Source organism: Ambystoma mexicanum, chromosome 5q (assembly GCF_040938575.1).
Source record: "Ambystoma mexicanum isolate Mex_15411 chromosome 5q, UKY_AmexF1_1, whole genome shotgun sequence".
In the NCBI taxonomy this organism is placed as follows: Eukaryota; Metazoa; Chordata; class Amphibia; order Caudata; family Ambystomatidae; genus Ambystoma; species Ambystoma mexicanum.
In genome coordinates, this window is record NC_090933.1 from 700,198,644 (window position 1) to 700,225,630 (window position 26,987).

General features: G+C 44.6%; 1 protein-coding gene across 5 annotated transcripts in view; it reads left to right on the plus strand.

Annotated features, from left to right (window-relative positions):
* SULF1 (sulfatase 1) overlaps positions 1–26,987 on the plus strand; it is a 323,346-nt gene that overhangs the window by 231,369 nt on the left and 64,990 nt on the right. For all 5 annotated transcript variants that reach the window (XM_069621162.1, XM_069621159.1, XM_069621161.1 and 2 more), the window contains one exon: positions 4,601–4,730. In XM_069621162.1, the coding sequence (XP_069477263.1) occupies positions 4,601–4,730 (130 nt within the window). The remainder of the gene's footprint in view (positions 1–4,600; positions 4,731–26,987) is intronic.

The window sequence follows — 26,987 nt, forward strand, 5'->3', positions numbered from 1 at the left end:
TTCCGAGAGTTTAAGATTCTGTTCCCATAGACTGCTTTCTTGGTTTTTCTGATTTGTAGTCTGTATGCTCTGGTTAATTTTGCTAGGGCCGTTTCGTTCTGTGCCATAGGGATGGTTCTCCAGGACCGTTCCAACCTGTGCTTGAGGCGTTTAGTGATTTGAGGTTGGTAGTGCACCACCTGGGTGTGGTTCCTGATCTCTGAGAGGACCGTTCTGTTGGGGTGAGGGGTTTAAGGGTGTACGAGAGGCAGAGGTCGAACAGTTTGATGGGGTGGTCCTTCCTGGAGGGATAGTGTTGGGAGAGAGGAGAGGAGGGAGTTAGCTAGATCTGGGGTGATAATGGCCCTCATTCCGAGCTCGGTGCTAGTCATGGCGCTATTAGTGCCATGACTATCACCAATACCGGTACCGCCACTGACTTGGTGGTATGGGGACTTACCAGTCTATTCCGACCTTTGCGGGACCGGTAAGTCCCCATTTGAAAAGCCATTCCCCATTCCCATTTGAGCCCCCATAGGGCTCAATGGGAAGGGGAAGGCGTCAATAACAGTACCGCAAATTGTGGTACCGTTATTGACCCAGGTATCCCTTTGCGGGTCCTGTCCATAATGCCTGGTAAAACCAGGTGTTGAGGGAGGGACTTGCATAGGGACCTCGGAATAGGGCGCAAAGGGATTACCGGCACCCGTGTCATGACCGGTGCCTGGTATCCCTTTGCGCCCAGGTCGTAATGACCCCCAATGACTTTATTCCATAGCAGAATGAGAGGTATGGGGGTTGGTGGATGTCCAGTGTGACCTTGGTTGTGAGCCACGGTGGTCAGTGATACAGAGCAGATTGCTCCATGATAGGGGTCCGGGGGACATTGTGGATATGTTTGTAGTGGTGTTGTCGGGTTGAATGCTTCTAGGTTATCTATGAAAGATCGGGTCATGGAGTTTGAGGGTGAGTCGAACCAGGTTTTGGAATCTCCTATGATAAGTGTTGGATAGAGATTGAGGACGGTTGTCCTGCCACTCCCACTCCTCCTACCGTTCCCATCCTAACCCTTCCAGCACTTGCAAACATACCACACCAACTCTCTTGTGTCCTCATCAAAGCCAGGTTAGTCTCCAATAACAAATTCCACATCTTTGAACTCATTACATAGGCAAAGCCAGATGTCCTTTTCATCACAGAGACCTGGTTTGCTGACGATTATGAGCCCATTGATGAGGCTTCCCATCTGGGTACAACCTTATTGTTCGGAACAGATCGTGAAAGAGAAGAGGACTTGCAATACTACACAAACATCAATTCTCACTAATAATTAAGGACACCTCAGCCAACACTGAAGACTACAAATCCCTTCTGGTAAAACTCTTACCCTCTGCCTCGCACGGCTTCCTACTTATCTACAGACACCCTGGCTACAACAAAAACTTGCAGACATGATCTGCGATGCGAGTGGAGGAGGGAGGGGTGGCTAGGGTTTGGGGGAGGGTGTCACCAGGGTGGGGGGGGTTAGGGAAAAGGGTTTGGTCGGGTGGGTAGGGGAAATGGGGTGGGTGGTGGAGGGTTGTGGGTAGGAGGCATTGTGAATTGGTTTTGGACCAGGGGTGATAGGTGAAGAGGGGAATATGGCTGGGACCGGATTGGGTGCTGGCAGGGAGGTTTGGGCCCTAGAGTGAGGTGGGAGGGTTTGGGATCCGGGTTGGACAATGATAGAAGCTAGGAAATGCCTGCTGTGTTCTTGGTCTGGGCCTTTCCTTGACTTTCGAGTGGCCCATGGGGTGTAGGTGAGTGGGGGGGGGGTGTGGAGGTTGGGGATTTTGCCAGGGCTGCTCTTGCTGCACTAAGAAGGGAAGCATGGGTTGGGTGTGGGTGTGCTATGTTGCTCGGGCAAGGTGCGAGCAGAGGCTGCAGGTGGGTAGTTAGGGGGGGTGAGGTGAGAATGTTGTGTGTGGCTAGGAGGGCTCCCAACAACTCCATGTATAGATTGAAGATCATTGGGGAGAGGATGGAACCTTGTGGGGCTCCAAAAGTGATGGGTAGCATTGGCGATCTAGAGGAATCTATCTGAGCAAACCACTGGCGGTTGGCGAGGTAGGACTTGAACCAGCATAGGGCAAAGTCGCTGATCCCATATACAGATGTAGGTAGTACGGGCATCTGCTGGTGCTCTTGTGTGTCGAAAGCTGCTGAGAGGTTGAGTAGAACCAGGAGGCATGATAACTAATTGATTAGGTTACCAACATTGCTGAAATTTTACCATAATCTGATGCTGCCTTTATGACTGTTCAGAGACTCCAAAATTTCAAAGAGGTTAATAATGTTCCATGTTGTACTTTTTATTATGAGCCTTAGCAGTCTTGTCCTTTTATTTTACCTCAATTGGGGCAATGCACCCCTTTAGGGCAGGTTAGATTACACCTTCGCTTGTGAACACTCCTCAAATTATACATTTGGGATATTATGGGTCTGTTATCTCGGGTGGTCAGTGATGCACCCCTATCTTTCAAATTGCCCACTGTTCCATTTATTATTTCCTATAGTCTGGAATGCTCATGTTCCTTTGTCCGACGTACAATCAGATGCAACCCATCGGAAGTAAAAACATAGGTGCAGAAATTCACGCAACCTTCCCTTCATATTTCCTAGATGATACTTTGACTTGTTTTCTTTTGCAAACTTATTGCTGTTTGGGGCTCATACAACCTAACCCCCTGTCTGACTCTGCACTCAAGAACTACTCATGTGCACATCTCTGAGCAAACCCGGAATGGTTGGAAATCGTGATGGCCTATGGCAGCTCTCCAGATTTTTGGCCCATCACTGCCAAGAACACTCAACATTGATAAAAGTGCATAGGGCTGGTGATGGTGGTAGGCCGGAACATCATAGCCAAAGTCCTACTCTATAGTTTAAGGGGCAATGCGGGAGCAAGAGCAGGTAGAGGTTTTAATCCCTGTTCTGCGCATTAGAGACTGGTCTCCAGTAATAAGTGTGCTATACAAGTTTAATTACAGCTTGCCTATCGGCTCCCAACCCTTCCCTACCAGGACTGGCCACTCACTACCACTCAGATGTGCATCCCTTCCAACTATGTTTCAGGAATTTCAATTATCACACACGAAGGTCATCCATGCAGAAAGGTTGGGTAAATGGCAGAGGTTTGCTTAAATCCCATGTAACCTAGTATATCATTGCATGTGTGAGATTTTCCTTGGTTACTCATTAGAATGAGGTTTTGAGATTGGCCTTCCTTCCCCATACAGATGGGCGTCGGTCACTACGTCCAAAGAGGGTACTCCTCATAATCCCTGCAGTCAACGTCATGAATGTAGACCAGTGATGCCTCTACTACCTAGGGGCTTAACTACAGTACTCTCTGCCAGAAGCACCATTCAAAAGAGAAAATCGCCTCCTCAAGCCATAGGTCAGAGTTACCTTGGTCTGAGAGTTAAATTGATTTGTAGCACATGGCTTTTAAAATGTTCTTTTCATGAATTCGGACATGTGGAATCATCCTGCCGCGTCCCATGTCATTGATGAGACCTCCGCTGTAAAGCTATAGGTGCATTTGGGGAAGCAGCGTCTCCAGAAGGATATGATCTCCTTGGAGCCCATCCACGTGATTCCAGGTTTGAACCACTGGGTCTATGAGAAGAGATTTAAAACTTTGAGGGCTAGTGGGAAGAAGATGGAGGCTGCCCTGTTCCCCAAGGGAATGAAGCACAGTACTCGAAGCCTGTATAGAGTGAATACTTACACTTTCTTTGAGAGATCATAGATATGTGATCATAGATTGAGATTAGAGTGGGAAGGTTCAAATTCATGATATAGAATTCTTTGAGCCCTAGGAAGTGTGTGTAAATAGACCCACCTCCCAGAAGAGGTGCAGTCAAGACGATTAGTTACATTTAAAGTAACAATTGATGGGTAGAGGATACAAGAGGGAAATGGCAATGCTGCAGACCTGATATGGTCAATTGTTTTAAAAGCAGGCAGTTTGTCAAGTATCCCTTAACTGTAATCAAAATCGTTGAATGTGTCGCAAGATATCGATATCTCCTTGATTGCAAAAAGTAATTTCCCTCCTTGGCAGGCATGTGTTTGCAAAATTGAAACTTGTAATTGGTACCATGTGTTAATAACAAATGAAAAAATAACAAAAACTAATTTAGAATAATGAGAAAATATTGAATCTTTTGTTTTTCAGTTTGGGGGTCCCACCCAAACCCCACTGTTTCCCTAGCTTTATTACCCTATCCCAACCCCCTCCCAACCAGTTTTAATCCCTTACCCCACCCCATATATATTTTTATTTAAAAATGTGATATTTTAAATTAATTGAAAATGTTATTCGTTATTCTCATTTCGTTATTTTCTTTTTATGCCCTTGTGATGTTATTGCAGTGCAGTGTTTGCAGGCTTACTTAATTTTAACCATTCTATATGGATGGAAGTACGACTTCCAAATGTGAGGCTCATTAAAAACCAATACAAATCCATTTGATTACCAACACATTCAGTGCTTTCTTTAGCAGTACCCTTTTTGAGAATGTTCTTGGACATTTCTGTTGCACAAAATGACAACATTTCTTCTTTCTGTTCAAAGAAAATTCCTGCGCAAGAAGGAAGAACCCATCAAAAACACTCCCCAGTCCAATCACCTGCCAAAGTATGAGCGTGTGAAGGAACTCTGTCAGCAAGCCCGGTATCAGACCCCCTGTGAACAGCATGGGCAGGTAAGCCGCAAACTTTGTGCGACACAACAATGAAACCAACCACACATAATCTCACCCAACACCACATGGCGACTACCAACCAAAAGACCCACCTACGTTCAGTGACATGTTTCCCCGAACTGAAGCTGCCAACAGCACATAACGGCTCTCTTGCTCCTTCTCCCGTCAGTCCTACTAACATACCCAACCCTCCTTGCATTACAGATCCACCAGAGTGTGAAAACACTATGCAGGTAGCAACAGTGTGCAGTATAAGAACCTTTAACTCAACAAACGCAGACCTGGAATGATAAGGGTTCCAAAACGCTAGCGTGAGAACAGCCTGCTACCAGGGTCTGTGATGCTGCAGCAAGCGTCAGGCTCAAATTCCATCGGGTGGACTTTCAGCCTCTTCATTGACTAGGTATTGAGAGCACATTTATTCAGCCCTCGCAAACCAGAAAAATACAAACCACTGTATACAAATAGTATGTTATATTGTTTTAAAAGGTTCTATGCATCACATTAACCTTAAATGGCAAGTACTATGTATAGTTTGCGCTTCTTGCTATTAATAGAACATTAATCTAAGGCCTTAATGTGGAACATTTCAATAGAAGACCGTATCAATTCCTGAATGCTGTTATCAACTGGACCTAAAACACTGTGCTAATAGGTCTGTCTACAGCTATTTTCATAGTTCATGGCAGGAGCTTCCCAGTACAATGATATCCACACAGCGTGAATGGATGGCCCGTATAGCTAGTACTTAAAATTTTGCTACATTAGGCGCACGATTTTGTGGACTCTCCCACGTGCCGGAGCCATCGGGTCCTTTTTGATTTGCAAATTATGATTTTATAAATAGTGTTTGTGAACATTCTACCATTCGATTCAGAGTACCCTTGTTGGGCATTTGAATTGTCTTTTGTATTTTTTCTTTCTGTTGGCTGCAAATCGCAAAGCAGTCTATTTGTCTGCACATTTTCTTTGGTTCACTTCCTTGGCTCTTTCATTGATGAATATGCATATTTTAATAACTGCTATGCACAGTTACAAACAGATTAATTATGTTTCTGAATTCAGAGTTCTCTTCTAATTCTGAATATATAATTCGTATTAATGGCACGGGTTCACGCCAGGAGTTTTAAGGGAACCCAATATTGCAACTTAAATTGATCAATAATTCCTTACTACGGACACATGCCCTTAACATGTTAAAATACCTGAGCCAATCGAAGCAAAGACGAGGATCCTAGTGGCTCTGAGTAAGTAAATGGGAACTATTGCATTCCCAATCCAAAACTGTCAAGTCAAACGATGCTGCTGCGTGGAGTTAGCTGTAAACCCATAGAAAGACTTTAGAGTTTTGGGGAAAGCAGCAAAGGAACCAAACCTCCCCAACAAGAGAAAAGTGGATTGGGATTCTAGCTGGAAGTAGCAGAGGAACATTCTCTGTAAGAATGCCTTTTCCAGCGGGAAATTAATGCAGGGACATTTCTCAAGGCAGAACCAGATTGCCTGCGAGGCATTTTGGGAGTAGAATACCAGACTCGTGGGAAGAGCTTGCCCAGTCTAGTTGGCTAGAGCTAGTTGAAAGACATGCCAGCAGTGAGTAGCATCATCCCAGGTCATTTAAATAAATGTCCCAGAAATTAATTCAATCCCAGATAGGACTTAAGTACCCCTGTTCATAAAAAGCTCTTCCTTAATGAACCTATTCACTGGCGTGTAGGGAGGGTGGACCTGATTCGTACAGGAAAGTGTTATGTTCCCAGCATTCTGAAAATAAATTGGATTCTGAACCCAAACCAAGTAAAGCCACAAAACACTCTTGTATTTTTTCGCAAATTAGAAATTGAGGGCCACAGATGGTGTCCAACATGTTATATTCCAATTAGTCCTAGAACAAGAGCATCGTATGATAAGCCATCCATTGTTGGATGCCAGCACTTGTTGATGGTTTCAGAGAAAACGAAGTGTGGTGTTTTTTTCAAAGTTTGATTAAAAAAGACCAAATCCTTCTTAAAACCAACAGCTGATGTCAATTTGTATGCTACAATATTGGAGAGGATTGTATGGTTTTGCCTAGAATAGTCATTCAGATTTGCTTGTATGTGTATGGATGTACAAATGGCTATTGTGGGTGACTCCCCACCATGCAAACTTCGGAGACCACCTTAATTTATTCATTTTATTATTGGGAATACAACCGAATATTCAGATAATAGTAGCTCGGTTTATGTTCCCGATTTTGGATTGGAATTGTCATGGTGGGGAGTTATTAAATCAGGATGACTTCTCTGTAAACATATTAAAAAGCAAATGCATTCCTTAGATGGAAGTCATATAATTGTATGCAAGATATATTACATCCTTCTTAGTCTTTAGCCCTGATGTTTTTCAACTTCCCGAGCACCATATCCAACCGACATTAATTGTTCTTCTCCACATGGGTTAAGTTTAATTTTCAGACTGGCTCGTTCCATCCATCCTATGGTAAGAATGTCCTTCTTAGTTCTATGAAAAAACAACCTGCCGTTGAAAGCTGTGCTGTTGTGTCACAATATGCAACCTTAAGTACCTCTTTAAACTCCCAGATAACACCATCAATCATTATGTTCAGCTCTGAGATGAAAGCAAAGCAGGTGGCTGCGCCTTTTCAGAGGTGTCATAATGGGGCAGGCGTTTCATGCACATCAGCGGCTGGTTTGGCAGCCTGACCCTTATTGCACTCAGAAATGGCCACAGATTGAAGCGGGCAGGGCAATGATTTTGGAATGTTTTGATGCTTCCAGGTGAGATGGAAGCCTCTGAATGGCAAAACGCCATAGAGCCATCATTTACTCTATTAAACTATTAGGATTTCCCGAAAATGAACAATTACCCTGAGTCACCAGAAAAACACGTCTCCTTTAGTCTGTGTACATGCTTGGATTTGTTTGCAGAAAGGCACCCTTTAATCACATCATCCCCATGGTGCATGCTGGGATACATTACTAAAATGAATTAAAAAGGTATCTTTATCGGAAGGGTTGTACTTAGTTGGGGGATTAACACAGATACGTACACCGGTCTTGATGCAGAGTCCCTTTGTTTGTTCGTTTCACTTTTCCGTTTTGTACAGGCATCTTCTCTGTTTCTCTTCATTGAGTGGAGTGTGCCCGAGACGCCCAGAGCACGCTTTTTCTCCAGGGCAAGCTCCTGGAACCCTCTGGTGGGGCAGGTTAATATGCCCAGTTGTCTCCGACTCTTCTTCCTATCCTCTGGTCACCTTGTGATACAACTCTTCTCTTTTGCTCCCTTGTGCCATCTTTTGTTTTCTTCCCTTTATACTCCTCACTGATCTATACTTGTTTCTGATTGGCCAATTGATCCAGGGATCCTCTCTGTCCTCATAGCAATTTCATCGCCTTGGGCCCTTCCTCTTCTCGAGTTTTCCCTTGTCTTCACCACCACTTTATGTTGCCCATCGCACTCCCTCCCCAGAGCCCACTGGATCATCCCTGAATGCGCCAGCCATTTTGCTGTACACTGGATTCAATCAGGTTTTTCTCGCCTGCGGGGTGCTCCGTGGTCTGTGAGATAAGCCTCTCTCCTGTATAAAGGGGAGGAAATAAAGCAGACTATGGGTGTGTTTTCGGACTGTGAGATGTCCGATTTTCCCTCGATTTGTTATGCCAGGGTATCACCTTTTTGTTTCTCGACGTTCTTCCAGCCAGCCTGTCACTTTTTTCTGCCCATGTCGCAGTCTTCATTCTTGGAGTAAACCAAGGGTCTGTCCCCTGGGTGAGGTCCACTTCTTAGGCACTGTTCTATCACAAGTGTTTATTGTTTTTTTTTATTATGCCATTAAGCCTATTAATGCAAACCAGAGAACAGTTCAATGATCTTATGCCGCCTCCTATGAGGTGGGGGATGATCATCCATTCCTTTCTTTAAGACTACGATCACTTTCCAAGCTTTCACTTGTTGCGGTTTATTATGCTGTCACACTCAACTCAGGGAGTTCCTTTCCCCCCACGCAAGGTGGTGCACAATAAAGCACTTTTGTTTCAGGTTCAATTTGGCGAGGCCTCCAACCCATCTCGCACCCAACCACAACAAATACCCTGCGTCACCAATGGCCTAGGAACCAGGCCAGTGTATAGTATGAATATTTATTTATTTAAGGTTTGAAAAAGAGACTAAGAGCAGCCACCAATTGCTGTGGCAACAGCCAATATCACAACAATAACTTTTATATAAAACAACACAGATGACATTTTGAAACATTCAATAACAATTTACAACAGATTTAATTTCGATTTAACCAATGAAAAACATTCACAATACAAGATCCACAGGAAGGACTTAATTTGAAACAGTTTTCTCCCAGCAACGCCCACCCTCCAGGCCTCAATTAAATATGACCTCTTTGAAAGGAAAGACGCAGGGAGTGAGAGCACAATGGAAAAATCACTTTGGCTGCTTATTTTAAAAGGTGCTGTTTGGGAAGGGAATTCATTGGGAAAAATCGTTTTGGGCTTGATACTAGAAATGCAATATTAGGTAAAGGAATACAATGGGGGAAAAATCGTTTTTCAGCTTTTATTCAAAAGGCAAGGTTGGGGAAAAAAGGAACTTGCATGAAAATAAAAGGCAGGACTTGATAAGTTGGGGTCAGACAAAAATGGGAACCAAAAGGGAAATTTTGTTTTGTACACACATACAGATGAGATGCAAAACCTTGTAATTCTGATTTTAAATGAATGGGCAATTTCGTTTTGCATCCTCCACCTGACTTGAAAGGTGGTATTTTGTGGATTACTTCTTTTTGGGATTATGGACACCCCCCGCCCTCCCTTTTCAGAAATGGTGTACCAAGTGTTTATGGGCTATACCGGCTCTTAACACACTGGGCATGAGATTTTGTTAGCTTTGAATTCTAACAACACTCATCCTGTGATTTTCTATATGGAAATGAATTGATTAAAGTAAATCAAATGTGTGAAGGGTCTGCACAGTGTCTCTCTTAGATGGGGCTCCCAGGTTTCCAAGCATGATTTCCCTGGGGGTCATGGTAGCTCTCCTTGCCTTTCTGCTAAAGGTTCTTTGCTATATTCTGGGAGACAGCCTGCTGCTGAACTAAAGTCCAAAAAGCCCTGTTCTGCTGCAAACATACCCTTTTATAGGGCTAGTGACACTGCAAACTGGTCATAATTCCCATGGTCCGGATTGGCTCCCTTGCTCCATTAGACGCCCACTGGTTGCTGATAGGAGCAGAAGTTGGGATATATGTATAATGAAGCCTGAGGGAGGAGAATATATACCTCATTTCAAATGACAGGGAGTTTCTAAATATTTCTGTTCTGAAAAATCTCATAATGTGAAAACTCCCTTTGTCTTTCAGATAACCCCATGATATATATTTATATGGGTTGTATATTTTACGGCGAATCAGACAATACTAATTTTATTTCAGATTGCCCTTCCTGAGCGGAGCTATTATCGTTTTCTGCTGCACCAAAATAGCTAAAAATGGGATCATTTCCAATTTAAACCTTATTTCCATAATCTACCCCTTTTCCAACTTTCCCATTTCCCAGGTGTATGAAAATAGAAAAATCATAATTTCTAGTTTATCTGTGTTTATCTTAACATGGTTTTCAGCTGGGCTTCAAAGCCTCAAGGTTACTTCTGCAGGACATATTATCAGCAACTAATTGACAACCATGCATTATTATTAGTGGTCCCAACCCCCAAACGGCCTGGAGTTAAGATTTCAAAGGGTCTTTGTTCAGGACTATATGCACTTTTTATGGGGAACTTGGCCTTAAAGGTTGTGTATGTTGGTTGTATTATCAGCAATTCACCACAAATTCGATCTCTAGCTTTGTCTTTCTTTATATTTTTACTGAACTCACAGGCCGGTTGCATTGGTGAACCAGCCCCCAAAGGTCGGGGTCACAATTCCAGATACCCATCAGCTCAGTGGAGAGAAACAGCAGCCAGTTACCTGCATGGTCCTAAAGGGCTAACATTTCCCATTGGCACTGTATTTTTAACTTGTTGCATTTTCAGATGACATTTAAGCCTGATGTTCATAAATACAATTTTTCTTTACACACTATATAAACAGAAATAAGCTCACTCTCTCCACACAGATGGGCTATAGTTATAAAAGGAAGCAGTATTCAAATCTACTCCAAACGAAATAGGCCCTTCTTTGTTCATGCTGTCATTTTATATGGTGGAATTAATGTATAATGCACTCTGACATTCACTTTATTTCTTACATGTCAGTATTGTGCCTCCTTTTTAGCTTCCAAATGCAGTTATTTCTTTTCATCCCATGTGTACTGCTGCAGTTTTTAAATCTGTCCATGTGTAATGTCTTTCATTAATAGAACAGTTGAGATAACATGAGTATCCCAATGCTCCAAGTAGGCCTTTCAGAATTGTCAGTTCATTTGTGAAAAGTAAGTGTCTTTCTCCACTTGCACCCATGTCCTGTTCATTTGAAAAGAGTGTAACCAGGCCCAGTTCTTTCCATGTCACTTGGCCTTAAGTCAGAACTGTTTTGGACTGGCCTGCATTTTCCAATGGATGACACCAGCCAGCTTCACTCTTACATACTGGCCTCTTTATTTCTAACATTCAGGGGCTATATTTTACCCCACATACGTGTAGGCCTATTTTTGGTTTAAATAAAACAAGTTGTACAGGAATGCAAGATCTGGAGCTTAAACATCAGGACATACACAGCATCTCATTTGTGGAAAGGGACTGTGACAAATCAACTTCTGGTGCGCCAGTGGTCCAGGGATGAATATCTGTTTCTAAACTATCAATCAGCTCCACACCTCTAGTACACCACAAGGGATCTGCACAGATTGGAAACACAAGCAAATTATAAACCTCCTTTTCCAATGTTGATAATGTGGATGGAACAGATGCTGATCTCTGAAAGGTTGTGGATCATTGGTTAGTTGCAACACAGCGAGCATACAATTATTACCCAGTGATGAAAAGGACTGTTCATTCAAGGTTGCATACAAATATCTACTTTATTATTATTACAACAGACCGTTCTATCACACTACAAAATACAACCCACCCTGTAAAGGAATGCAGAGGAGAGACTGTTTCAAAGAAGGAAAAGGGATGCACACAGGATACTGATGGGAGAGTAGTCGATATAGTAAATAATCACACAGTTCAAGAATACTTGGCTTCAGCACAACGGGAGCAATGGGTTTAAAATGTCTCTAGGGCCCTTCTGAGAAGGACCAGGGCAACAGAACCACAATGTACTTTGTGCTTGTAGGTGTTCTTAGTGCTTGACAGGTTTGAGTCAGTTTCAGGGCATGTTGCAGCTTCTGTCACAGAGTTCCAGATGCGAGACAGCTGCGGGTATCAGGCGGCAAACTGTTCAGCAAGTGAAGCTGGACAGATGGCTTTAGGCAGGCCTACATGGCAGCTCGAGGTCAGGAATCGTTGTCTTAGTGCTGGGCGGCGGTTCTGAAGCACTGAACGAGACATATTGGATGGCGTTAAGTGACTGTGGCATAACGGTCAGCGATGCAGTTGATTGCAGCTCGAGGGATTCGACTGGCTCAAAAATGTCCTTTAAGGTGGACATCACTAGATACTCGTTGAGGTACTTATTCTAGCTTCTTCACTGGGCTTGTGTCGTCCTTTAGGGCAGACGGCCCAAAGCTGAGGAGTGTGCTGCAGGAAGCTGCCTTGTCCCAGGTTTAGGGTTCAGAGACTCTCTGGCACTTCCCACCAAGGAAGCTTGCTGCAGAGCCTAGCAGGGCATGGTGTGTGATGGCTGGGTACCAGTTCTGCAGCTGCTGCAGTGTCCTCCAGATTTAGTATCGCCCTCTGTTCCCTGAAAGATGTTTAGGGGAGGGATCTTGCTTCCCTCTTGGAGGGAAGGCAGACTGTAACTTCAGCCAGGGTCCAATGGTGAGTGAAAGCCAAATGGAGCACAGGGATTGGTGTAGGCTAAGCCTACCTTAACACACCAATCCTGGGGTCCCCGCCAACTATCTCATGTATGTGTGAGGTCATCACCAGAGTGCTTTGCAACAGAAAAGGTAAAGGGGTGAAAACATGTAATACTAAGTCCCACCCATCTTCCTGTCTTTAGTCTCTCTGGTTAATGGAGCTCACTGCAGTTCCTGATTTAAAGCGGCAGGAATTTCTTTGAACTGTGGTGAGACCAGAGTCCCTGGCTCATGCCAACCACATTCTTTCCTTTTGAATGGGTTCCCTCTGCAGGTAGGACTACTGTAACATGCAGTCCCAGACATGACAGTTCACTGTCCATCAATACTGAGGGAGGGAGCTGGCTTGAGGTTGTCAGTTGCACATGAATGGTTGTTGGGGTTTCTTGCCTCCTTCTCCTTTGTTAATCTCTGCAGCCAGGCCCCATGTGGGCATGTTTCGATTTACCCTCTGAATAGTATGCAAATTGCTGCCACCAGCTGCAGGTCCCACCAAAAAGATAGGGTGGATCCTTGGAGCTTTTGTTAATCAAGCTGCTCAGGGCAAGGGAGACATTTGGGCCTCGCCCTTCTGGAGATGCATTGTGCACTCCACCTGTCATACCCCAACTAAATATGACGGGACAGACGGCACCTGTAGGCTGTGTGCATCCAAGTACACGGGTCTATGCATATGTCGTCCAATGAGCATAGGACAATGTGTGTCGATTAGCCCCTCACATTTTCCAGAGGTTGATCTACCATCATTCAAGTTCATTTAAAATTTCAAAAAGCCCAGTAGAGTGCATACCCATCCTGCGGATGGTCCTTATAAGGATGCTTGAAATCCTCACAACGACAATCTAAAATATTTGTTCTGCATATTTTTTTAGAAAGGAGTCTGAGAAATGTCAGTGGTTTGCCATTGTTACCAGATTTACTGATGTTTCACGCTCCCTTACTTGGTAGTCGCTCTGCATGCAAGGTAACCATCAATCCTTTGACCAATTAAATATTTATTGACTGTAAGGTAATTAAATGACATTGCCCACCACATTTACTGTTGTTAACGGATAGTGTCTCAATAGGACTACGATTGTGCATGTTTGCCATGTCAGGATTGCCAACATTCTGGTGCCTCAGAACATTCAGTTTGGTTGTGCAAGGGCCATTGATATGCCAGGATCATGTGAATAGCCTAAATGTATGCCAACTCGGTTTTCAGAGGCACCAGCGTGGCCTTTCAGTGTTCCAGGGATATTTACTTGTGCTTTGCAATGGGGAGGGGGTAGGTAGAATAGATCCTTACTTGCTGGTTATTCCTGCCTCTGTGGAGATAGCCAACACACTTGTAATGCTGCTCCAGTAGCTATGTTCTGCTATGATGGGGCTCTGTGCAAGACAGGTGGCTATGTTGTATTTCGGTGCAGCAAGCAAACAGCCAATACAATGATCCTGCCGGATGCTAAAAGGACACCAGAAATTGCAGCATATTCTCAGGATGTTTCTTGTGCTTTTTCAAAGAGCTGCTGTTTTACAATTCCTGACAATTGTGTTCTCTCAAACTCTAGACTAGAATGGTAAACGCAGCAAAATGCATCCGTTTTTTTTAATAAACCTCTGCGCTCATTTCTGCCCCATTACCGTGAACCCCTGTTTCTCCCGCCACCCCGATGCTGGGCTTCTTAAAAACCAAGAGCCGACACTGAACATGAGGTTCTTCACGCGCTTTCTTTGCCTAGAGCATACCTGTGTGTGTCGACTTGACTTTGTAAGTGATTTCAATCCGGCACTTCACGTAAGTCAATGCCTAGCGTGTAATGCACAACTGAAATCCTTATTTATTTGTGTCTAAAAGTTCATTTATTCTGAATGATGTACCACTTATATCACGCCCCTCTCTTGGAACCCCCCTGGTCAAACGGAACCAGGAATCATGCTGGTTTGCAAAGTTAAAATATTTATTTATATATTCACAATATAATCACACTATTTTTAATGGGGATACAATAATTGCCAATGGGGTGATGTCACACTAAGCAATCTCTTTAATCACAAGGAGTAATAATGATCAAAAACAATGCAGCACAGCAATAATACTTTTGTGGGTGTGTTCAAATCAAATCGCAATGTGATTACTCTTTCCCCTGCATGCCCCTCAACCCCCCAATATGCAATGTAAAGAGATAGGAGGAGAGAGAACAGGTTTCAGGAATGCAGAATTCAAATACAAGGTCAATCCCAATTTCCCTCCAGCAAACACAAGAGAGAAACAGAGTTGATTGGCAACCGTCAAACTGGTTTTTGAAGTTGTCTGAGAATGGATTGGGTAAAACTCTAAATATGGCTTAAATCACTGAAATTGTTTAAATTCTAATGGGAGCCGCTTTATATGGTTGCAGACAAATACTAGCAATGATTTGACACCAATAAGCAATGTGCAAACTGAAATTTGAGGTAGGGTGCTATGAAAAGCTATTTTACACGTGTAATATTTTGCCAAAATGAAAATTTGTGGCAAACTATTCTGTGCGCGGTAATCGCGATTGCGGGAAAACTGTAGGGATTTGAGATGCGGTTCTATGGAAAACTGTGGATGTTGGCGACAAGCAGACATTTAAATTTTGTTTCTAGCCTAAAAATTTGAAGAAGTTTCGTGGAGGTTGTTTTTTCAAATATGCACCAAAATGAGAAAACAGGGATGCGCTTTCAAAAGACAACAGGATTTCTTTACAGAGTCAGACTATGAAGAAGCAAATACTACACGGGAGCACAGCTACAAGACCAGGACGCCTCTGGATCAAGTTTTTCCTGCCGAGGAGCTTGCCTACTTCAGATGAAATATATCAGCGCAAAGATATGTTTAACAATACTATTACAGAGGGAAGGTAGTAGGGATAAGATAAAGAGTTCAGGCAATTCAAAAATATTTCTAACCATGCAGTTCCGAAGACAAGATAGGATGGATTTGGATAGGGATTGCTATGGACAGTACATAGGCTAGTGAGACAGTTCTATATTCTGGATACTCACTATACGTATCTGAACAGAACCATGAGGAATTCTGGTCAGACAAGATTTCTGCACAGGAATTTTGCTGGGCACACCGGATTGGGACAGGCTGCAATCAGAAAGGTGCTCTGGTCCCTGCACAATGGGACTGGACAGGATCGGCACAGGATTGGGTTTACTTTGTGTTCTCGGTTCCGAAGATAATTATTTAGCAGGAAAGCAGTTACAGCACAGCCCGGCTGCTTCTTTGGTTTCCCCTTTAGGTTTGTGGGATTCTAGTTCTAGAAGTTTAAGGCCTAGCTGAGAATGGTTCAACTAATGGAATGGGCCTTTCTGCTTGCAAAGTTTCTGGAGCAAGGAATATTGATGGATCTCCTTGAGGGTGCTTCGCTAGGATCGGGGTAGTGGGTGAATCTGTGTGTCTTTTCTAAGTCCACAGCTTTCTCTATTTATGCATTTGGTAAAGGGGTGTGTATGCTGGATTATTCTAAGTGTGCCCTCTTGGTTGGCTATAGGTTCAAATCTCCCCTCTCCCTTGATTGGAGGAGAAAACAGGGTGTCACCATGATAATGTGGTTTTATGAGTCCGAGAATCCTCCCCTTGGCTTTTGAACATGAAATCTACTTTTAGTATAATACATATTTACAATTTTGCAAACTTTATAACAATAGCATATCTAGATCACATATTTTGTGGGGGAAATGCTCTTCCAAGCCCCGTCATTGTAGGATCTTGCGTCGGCTTTTGACAGAATTCTGCCCTTTTAGGTCGGAACACAATATCTAGTTTGTCCACAAATTTGTACAACTGTGCGCATTGCATATGGGCATAAGCATGTGAAGTTTCATGCTTTTGACATAATTACATTTGATATAAAACCACAATTTCGACAGCTACTTCCCCGAACATAGCACAGAGTTCTGGCTCCACTTAAAATGTGCAGCCAAAAATTGGGTTCAGAAGTCCGGGGTTTGCATATTTTTTACAATTATACACAGTAAATTATCAGTCCTTTTAGAAATATGCTTTTTTTGGGCACTGTGAATCAACAGAAGTTGTCTGTCCCCGCCTCCTTCTCCTTCTTGCAGCTCTGAAGCAAGCTCTGCCCCCTTTCTTCTGGCAGAGGCCATTTACAATCCTTCCTGATTAGCATCTCCTTGCCTGGGAGGAAATCCATTGTGCTCTTCTCAGAGCAGCCCAAGTGCCCCGCCCCTCTTAATCAACACAAAGGTGTGAGTTCCTGGTCTAGAGGGCAGAAGGGAGGTGCCTGGCCCTGTGGGGGAAGTGGTTCTACTGGTTTTGGCTTGGAGTCAGGTTTGATTTAAATGCCATTTTGTTACATTTTTCTTTGTTTAAAATAAACTTGCAACTTTCAAACAAGCAGCTAGAACACTGATTCCAGACTCTAAACCATGAAGTTCAAATAGTTACAACCTAGGTTATTCTTGGTAACAGGTCACTTAGATTTCAGACATTAGATCTTAATGGTACAAGTTTACAGTTTTAAAGCAGGCTTTTGAAAACGGTCATTCAGGCGGCCGCTGGTACTGCACCCAGATTTTGACAGATCCCACAGGCAAGCAAACTTGGGCTGTGGATGTTTTGATGATAAATTCAGCTTTACAGGATATTGCAATTTCACAATGATTTCTCGAATTCAGTAAAATGTGACACTCAGCAAGAAGATTAGATCTTTGTGGGTGTTTTGGACCAGCTTCTGTATTTTCAGCAACCAAGAAAAGATTTAAAAACAAGATTCCGGATTTCTTTCAGTAAGCACTGCTTTTCATGCAGGCTCCTTTTTACTGGTTGTGCAGCCCAATGACATGTTTAAGGAGTGAGGTCTCCGCTCCACCACTGACAACATGCATGGTAGATTTGGCAGCCATCTTTATGTGCCTTGTAGAGCACAATTTTCATAGGTTTGGCGCGCATAGGGGTTTGGCGGCCATTTTGATGATTCTGGCACCACCTGGACACAGTGATGCCGCAGGGCAGAGCATAAGTGGGTTAATACATCCCACAACTCAGAGCCTGAATATGCCAACAGACTGTCTTTCTGGTTACTCTCGATGTTGCAATGTGGTTTTATTTTTCTCAGCTTTGGTAGACTGAGCATAGAATTCATCGGAGTTCATGGACTACTGCAGTGTAGGGAATGGGCCAGAACAAGATGGAGCGGAACTCCCGCAATGTTTGTCTTGAGGGAGCACTGCCGGAGCTCTGCACTGTCCCAAGGGGCACAGGGGATACCCAGAAAAGTCCCATATCTGTTCCCAAGCTGAAACCAGACGCACGATCAGCCCATGCTTCAGAAGACTCTGACTCGGCACGGGAGACTGGATAACGAAACACGCAAAGCCTTGCATACTGTTCACTGGATGTTTGGGTAGGCATTTATTTTTTAGGGTGAGTCTTGTGGCCAGTAAAAAAGAGTGGAGTTCAACATCCATTACACTCTCAAAACGATTTCTTACTGAATCACAATTTTATTTTTACATTTATAGCAGTACGCAGATCCTTGGGGCAGCTAGGCGCTAGTTACAGTAAGTGCAACAGCATAGTCCACAAGGTGCAAGACACACAAAGGGTCACAAACATAGGGGTATATCTTGAAAACGTACTCTGGTAAAGCTTTGCATGGTCTGCGGGCTACTTCAGGTACGTAAGCAAACATGAATGACAAAATAAATTAGTGCACATACTGGCAAAGCCTCGCCTCGTTATGGGGGCTACATCGGGTTTGCAAGCTAACATTGAGGACCGCAGTTGTGGGGGTGCCCAATATGGTCCGGCCTCCTTTACTGGTACAGGAGGCTAAGTAGTTACAAAGCAGTTACAGGTTTAAAAAGTTGCAAAGGTCTGAGACAGTGGCAACAGGAGAAACAGGTTTAGTGACAAACCCTGCTTGCATGGTCCATGTTAGACCAGCCAGTGGAGGAATGGTACAGCAGTAATTCACCCAGTGCAAACCCGGAAAAAGACTCCCCCTGTGAGGCAGGGGGCTATATTGGCTGCCCCAGGCACTAGCGGCAAGATTCCATGGGCTATACTACTCCAGGAATGATGGCAGTTGCATGATAACAATAATATGCCAGTATGTGAGACTTTATCCTTTCCCTTCAACCCCACTGTTTTCCCTGGGGATACATTGTCACATGGTGGGATAGTTTTGGCAGTAGTTCTGTAGTACAAAATCTGTGTGTTTGCAAGTTTAGGTGAAAGCAATACTAAGGTGCATCTGTTGCAGATACAGCTTCTGCTGCTGGAGGTGGCCAGATTGCACCTGAAAGGAGTAAGGCTGCTAACGGTAGTAGAGGTGGGTGTGCCGGGCCCATGTCGCAGTCTGCAAGGTTATGGAAATGGGCAGCATATTCTAGTATGTGGTGGAGAATGGCGGGGAGGGGGACAAGAAGCAAAGGTGAATAGGACGCATAGCTAGGACTTTATAGATGAATATAGGCTACAAAAGAACCAATGAGGCTAGTGGGGCCGAGATAAATTAGGACAGTAAGCATGTAGAGCGAGCGGTCGGAGGTTATAGCTTTCCTACCTTCATTAATGTAGTTGGCACAGTGATGAGCGCTGCATCTGCTGGGAATGTCTGGATGGAGATGTCATGTTGAAGACTGGTACAGATGTAGCTAACAGTTGTGGGCAGATGAAGGTATTACTACGAAGCACCCTATGTGTCCGGACAGGCCCAGACAGGGAAGGACCTACTCAATTGGAGTCCTTCATTGGGGGCCGGCTTTCCCTCCATTGGGTGATTTAGTCCTGCCGGCAACCAATCTGGAACAGGCAAGGGCAGGAGCCGGGCTAGACAAGGCCCTTTCTTCAATAACGGTCATGGCCGCCATTTTGCAATGGAGCCAGTGCTCCGAGCTGGATTCAGTGTCGGATGCAAGGCACTCCTTGCAGGAGGTCACAGCCTTTCAGAAGCTGCAGGTGTTTCATCTCCAGCTTGTAGGCAGAGGTAAAAAGCACACTCAGTGCCCTGGATCTTCTTGTCAGCACTCTGAAAAGGGTTCCCAGACAGGAAAGGACATCCTTAGTCAGAGTCCTTCACCAGGGACCAGCTTTGCCTGCCAGCTCCCCTCCATTGGGTGATTTAGACCTGCCAGCAACCAATCTGGGACAGCTAAGAGCGGGGGCATTGCTTGGAATGGAGCCAGTGCTCTGAGCTGGATACATTGTCTGATGCAAGGTCCTCCTTGCAGGAGGTTACAGCCTTCCACTATCAGGCATGGTTCACATTTAAAATTGTGGGCATTCTCATGCTCCCAAAATGCCCTTTGCTTTTATGCAACTATGCCAGGCTTGGGTTCTGTGGGATAGGTGACCGGGTGTGGGGACAAACCTTGCACCTCCCAAGAAGGAGAGGGATCCCACAGTACATTTTTTCATTGAAATTGCCTTTCTTATTGCATGATGCACGGGAGTTCTGAGGGGCAGAGAATTGTAAGTATTCGTGTGTTCTATAAAAGTCAGTTGTACGTCTGGTACCCCTGCTCGACTTCCGACTTCATGACTGCTGCTTGTTTTTTCGAGTTACAAGTTCTTTACATCAGGTCGAAGTTTCCTCCACGGCACGTGCAGCGCGATAAGTTCTTTCGCCAACGTGAGATCAAGCGCTTGCAGTGATTTTTTTTTTTTATTTTCCAGCTGCTACATTACAAAATCCTCATATCTCTTATCATTTTGTCAGACGCGCCCCAGAATTCACATTGTAGTGGTAGTTCTCTGGCTGCAACGACGGCCATTTTAGGTTTCGTGTGTCCCTTGTCGTTTTCAATAGCAACGCTGTCTACCTTGTACAATGTTGGCTTTACTGTCGGACCTTTTTATTATCAACTTTTCTTCACTTCAGTATCCGAATTGGCATCTGCAGGCAAGTCAAACACAGGGAGGCTGCCACATATTCGTTGCTCTTCTACGCCCACTGTATTGAACAGCACTGCTCTTTCCCATACCGAGCGACGGTCTGCACTATCCATTGCTTTACATGGGTGCATAGGTGTTGAGTATGCGTTCCCATTGACGCAGCAGTATTGGTGGTATTCCTGGGTTTTGAAGAAAGGGCAATGGTGTGAGAGCTCTTTGCATGCTTGTGCAGTACCACACTGTGTTTAAGGACAGATAATGTGCACCTCCTGAGTTGTTCATTCCCTACTTGCAGGGTGGACTATGACCCAAAAAAGGCAGTGGAAATAATGTTTAAAGTGGCCCCATATTACACATTTCCAGGAAGCCCAACCTTTTTCCTATGAGAAAACTTAGAAATAAAATGGGTTACCACACAAGAGGCCCTGGGTGCACGGAAATAAAGGCTCCTACCACATCAAAGGGTCAAACTCCACAAGTCTTTATTGTTCACAAACTAGTATGTTTATCTCTGGTGTAATGAGGGCCCGCACAGCCCCTGTGGTGCGGGGGTCCCGCACATGTCCTGAGAGGGGGGCCCCTCAAACTAAAAAATGAAAATTATATTTTTTTAAATTAAACAGAAAAAATAAATAGTTTATTTTTGAAGTCACTCTTTATGAAGGCAGAGTGACTAGAAAAAGATACTATTTCTTTATGAAGTCTGAGGGCTCCCAGACTCCATGACATGGAAGCCTACAGGCTGGAGGCCTCCATGTCATGTGGGTGGTAGCGAGCCCTATGAATTCAAAAAGGAATCGTTTCTGTTTGAAGTCAATCTGCCTTCATAAAGAAATGATTTCTGTTCCGGTTCGGTCCTTTAACGGAAATAATTTCTTTATGAAGTCCGAGTGACTTCAAAAAGAAACCAGTAATGGGGCTACCTTCCACCCCATGACACCGAGGCTTCCAGATCCACTGCAGATGAGAACAAGCGTTTGAGGCTACTGCAGGGAGCTCAAGGTCTCATTCCCTGGACCAACGGATTAAAGGTAAACCTTTATTTTTTTTAAATGTGTGTGTGTGTATATATGTATATATATGTGTGTGTGTGTGTATATATATATATATATGTGTAATGTGCATTAATGAGTGGGTGCGTGACGTGGCCTGGCTATGCCTGTGTGAATGTTTGATGAAGGGTGAGTGTATGGTGAAAAGGTGCACACCTAAATGTATCGGTGGGTGCCTGGGTGTACCTGTATGGTAAAAGGGTACACACTTAAATGTATGGGTGGCTGGGTGTGCATGTGTGTGCGTGTATGTGTATGATGAATGGTGTGTGTGCTTGTGTTCAGGGGCTCAATAGTACCTAAATTTCAGGGGGGAACTAACCCTTCAAATGTTGGGAGAGGCGCTAACTTCACGGGAGGTTAGGGAGGGGCAAACTTATTTGTGTGGGGGTATCTAACTTCTTTACGCATTCTAATGAGACTATTCTAGTGCAGCTTCAATGTAAAAAACAGTTAACTCTCTCCTTTAAGTGTGAAAAGCACCCACTTATGGACTGCTGTGAGAATAAGCAGTATCCTGTCTCCTCTCTACCGTTCCAATCGCTCCCCTGACATGCAAGTACTAAACCCACATCATGATTTCAACTGCCTAAAAACTAACAATGAAATGCTTTATGTTCTTAATTACCAAGCCTTTGTTAACGGTGAAACACAGGTGCCGTTTAACATCTGTGTCCTGTTCTGTCCGGCAACAGCTTTTTGTAGGTCAGCCAGGTCAAGTCAGCATAGCCCAAAATTTCAAGGGTTGGGGGAGAGAATTGAAGCTCAGTCAGATCAATCCCGTTGTGCCACTGCTTGTGTTTAATGCCATGATTACTTATTGGTAATCTTCATTACTCATAGCTCCATTCTTCCTCGTCCAAGTACTTGTGTATGAGACACCTTGCCTCGTGCCTCATACACAAGTACTGGGATGAGGTAATGGGACATGGAGGTACTGCCTGGCTTAGTTACCTGTATTCTTCATTACTCTTAGCCCCACTCTTCTTCGACCTAGAACTTACCTATCAGGCAAGGTGCCTTATACTACAGCACTGGGACAAGGAAGAGGGACGTGGAGGTAATTCTGGGCCGTTGTGCTAATTTTAGGAGTTGTTCAGGGAGTTGTAGGGAGAGGGGATGTGTGGGGGTGGCGGGATTGTGCGATACATTGTAATGGTAATCCATCTGCAGGCTAAGCAGGCATGATATGTGGTATTCGTGTCTAGAGAGGCATTTTGGTGCAGCCCATCTAGTCATTTTTTAGTTTTGCTTGACTTTTATTAACTGGGCATCTCTCCTAAAGCAGTCCTGCTAAGTGTAATTACCTGGCTAGACTAGCATTTGGATACTGCCAGTCTAGCCGTTTCTTACTGCGACGTATATTTTTCTGGGCATCTGTGATAAAGCAACCATGATAAGGGTTATTGCTTCGACTGGCTTTTTGGTGCAACCAATCTATGTATGTCTAAATGTATATGTTATTATGTGTCTAAACTGGGTATATCCAGTTGGACATTGTTTTCAGTGTGACATGCATTTTTAATAGCAAAGTATTACATTAATGAAAGCATGAATGTTCCTGTGCACTGTTGGAGACTTGCATGCATTGGCTTTCGGACTGGTGCTACCGTGCAAAACGGTTGCAAACTCTCTGGCTTTTTAGCCAATTTTTCTCAGAGAACGTGTGCTATATCCTGCATTAAAACACATATATATTAGTCTCCTAGTACAGTGTGTGGCGTACCCCTGAAGCAGCACATTTGTCTGTTTTGCACAAGCGTGGTAATCTAGGCCGGTCCAGAGTGTGGTGCGACACTCTATATGTTGCTGAGCTGGGGGGAGGAGGGCAAACAGCATGGCTCACAGGGCCCCCCCCCCAAATTTTGTGTTACCATAGCTCTCAACCATTTGCATCGCAAAGCCAGGTGAAAACGCCCGATTTCGTTTTTGGCAGGTGAAAGCCCATTGAAATGATTGGGCGTGCAGGAGGCTTGGCGGGTGAGTCAGCTCTTTAAAAGGCGGGTGACACCCGCCAAAAGCATGTGAGTTGAGAGCTATGTATCAGTTACGCCAATGATGTGTATCTTTGCAACATTCGTTGTTCGAACACCTTTTAACAAAATCTAAGCGGACCGCATTTCTGTGGCAATAGTTCTCCTCCAGGCAGTTGCACAGCTGGGAGAATTTGCGTCCATCTTTCAACCCCACTTCCTATTTTCCTTGTCCTGCTTGCGCTCTCGCCCGTGTGCGTGCCCACCCTTGCATGCCACCGCTAATCTCTGTCATTCGTGTGAGTGAAATCTGCGTCATGTGTGTGAGTGGATAAAAGGAAGACCGCAATACTACCCATATGAAAACATTTGGCATGATGGATGTGAAAACGGCAAGTAGACTCAACAAAACGGCCCTTTTCTGTTCCCTAAATGGTACCTGTCTCTGCGAGTCGAGCCTTGCGGAGTAATCTGCAAGGCTGTGCGCCACAAGCTCCTCTCTACCGTAGGAACGTTGTATTCGCTCAACACCTTGCTCTGAATCGCACGTGGAATCAGAGCGCCGTGGTTCACAGTAGGATTCGCCTCAGCTTGTCCGTGTAATGAGACCGCATTTTTTTAGCTGCTGGAGTTCCGCTCTTGTCTGAGGCCTGCATCGGTTTGCGACTCGCAGCCTCTGCTCACTTTGCCCGGCTTTGTGCTGCCGCATGCCGTAATTATGGTATCAATAACCAGACAGGATTCTAAGTGGCAAAGGCAGCACCGGGATCTCGGCTGTCACTCTAAGCACAGATAATGTTCTCAGGGAAATTGCAAGGGAGCGGAGTGGGTGTGGCCTGCTTTGGCGCTCGCCGCCCATGGCCTCATAAAATAAAAACCACCTCCAGACCATACTTTGAAGGTCAATTTTTCGGCCAGCTGCAGAGAGTGAATAAACACATGCACACGCATGGCGAGAGCCGGGAGGAGGGCGTCGAGTCCAGACACAAGATGACGGCCAGGTTTGACACTTTACTGAAGCCCGCTTGGCGAATTGACAGTGTGCACGGGCGTGTCTCGCTGATATGACCGATGGGAGAAAAGGGCCTCCATTCTTTCGGGCAGCGGTTGACGCAGACTGGGGTGAAGTAATCGCGCCTCGCCTGCCTCTTCTGACGCCCCCCTCCTCTCCCCGCCTTCCTCTGACTGACGGAAGAATGTGTCAGCTGCCAGGAATAGCAGGGCTGTCTGCGGCGCCCCTCACGCCATCAGTGCTATGAAGTTAGTGTCGCACACACCTGATCCGTACTTAGAAAGCCGCCCTCTGCGCGAGAGGTGAGGTGACCCGAACCGGAACCGTCAAATATGGATTCCACCCCAGCTGAAGTTTTGCGCAATTGTTGCGTTAATAGCAAAGACGTGCACAAAGGCATGGTTTGTCGAATGGCAGTTGTAGTGACTTTCACCATTCGGTTGCTACATGTTTGGTGTCGCACCCGGCACTATTAAAGTGGCTCACGAATGCAAATGACTCGTTGATACTTTTCGTGACAAGCTGTTTCAATACTCTACCTAAAGGGGCTATCGTTAGTAAACGTGTCTAATACTGCATTTTTAAAGCACCTTGTTGCCAGTCACGTTCAAAACTAACATATACCATAGTGCCGTAACTCACAAATTGGCCAACTTTGGCGAAGAATAACAACTGTTCCACAGTAGCGGGCTAAGTGGGGAATTCAGTCATTGCCAGATAGGCCTGTCGAACCATATGTGTGTTTGTATTTCAAAGCAGTGTGATTTTTAAGTTGCTCAGTCAACATTAAACCCTGAGGTGGCTTTTGAATGTATTGTTCGCTGAGTGATTTCAGAAATGTGGTCAGTGCTGGTGGAATGTCTTTCTCCAAAGAAAACAAGTACAGGGGCAACGCGCTGGTCTTGGAAGCAAAACTACGCAGAGCAATAGAGGTTCGATTCCCGGATCCGGCTTAGAAACTGAACTCGGGTATGGTATTAGGTGCGTTATAAAAAAATACAATGACATCAAATAAATAAATTGGTAATGCCAACAGTTTGGGCTTTTGTTCAGGCATGGGAAAGGCACTTGCCTAATACTTCTACACAAGCCAAAATTGTTGCCAATGCTTGTTTTTAACAGGACTTCAGTGAAGGACATGCATGGTGCTGGCAAATAGAGTGGCTGATGGCAGACCTGGTTAAGACATTTTTATTGCACTGGTAGCGTGTTTACATCTCCAATTAAGTCATTAACTCTGACAACGGCTTTGAAAACACATCTGCAGGCACGTCGAGTGAAAGTTTGAGGGTAAGGCTTGCTTAAAGCAAGCTCAGAGTTCCCATGAGGAGATGTTGGATGGGGAGGGGCAAGAACTGGGTTGGAATGGTCCTCGAGATTACCATGGCTTTGGGTAGTGAATGGGTGGGCAAATAAGACAACAAAACCTGCAAGCTTTGTGCCCCATCTCATATGCCATTTCTTCCTACCTGTACTCTAAGGCAATAGCGTCAGTTAATAGACAGCGCTAATATCCCATACTAAAATGTGCTTTGTTTGGTGGTTTAAGGAAACTGAATTTGCATAGGACGACACATCTTGCTCTTTAGTCTCTCCCTAAGTGCTCAAGAAATCACCACATTTCCTTAAGGAAATGCAGTATTGGGCAAGTCTGCTTGGGAAGTAAAAACCTCGCCTGTCATTTGGTTACCTACTGTCTGTGTGCCAAAGTGCTCTTTAGGAATCGATGGTCTGACTCGTAATCTCCCTGCTCCTCTTATCTCTGACACACGTGAGGCTTGCATACATACAATATGACGATGGAAGATTCAGAAAGCAAGTGTTCGGCAGCCTCGTGCTGGCTGTGCAATGTTAGTGGCCAGAGATTGGTGTGGACTGTCGTGCCCCACTGAGACACTCCACACATATTGGGTTGCTTCAGTGTCCTTGAGTAACACTGCATAGGAGTAGCCTCCTACTATAGTTCCCAGTGTTCACATGTGCATTGGATCCGAAATAATGTAAATGACTGGTTGGGGTCTCTTGTCAATTTAAAAATGTGTTTTAAAATAAGTTTCAGACCGGATTGTTTCAAGCTACTGCGCCAATGAGACATTTGGCTATTGCGGAGTTGCTCAAGCTACATGGCCCCTCAATGGTAAAAGTGTGCCTCACTAAATGTAACCTATGATCATGCGGATGGAGGCTCCTCCTGGCCACAGATTAGCAATAGTGACCATCTAGTGTAAAATTCCTGCCTGGCCACGTTTTCCCTTCCTGCCCCCTTGCACCCTGTACTCCACCTCTAACCTGACGATGCCACACTGTACATGGGGGTGGGGGAGGCGGATCATTTTAACGTGTGATATGTAGACCCTAAAATCAGAATAAC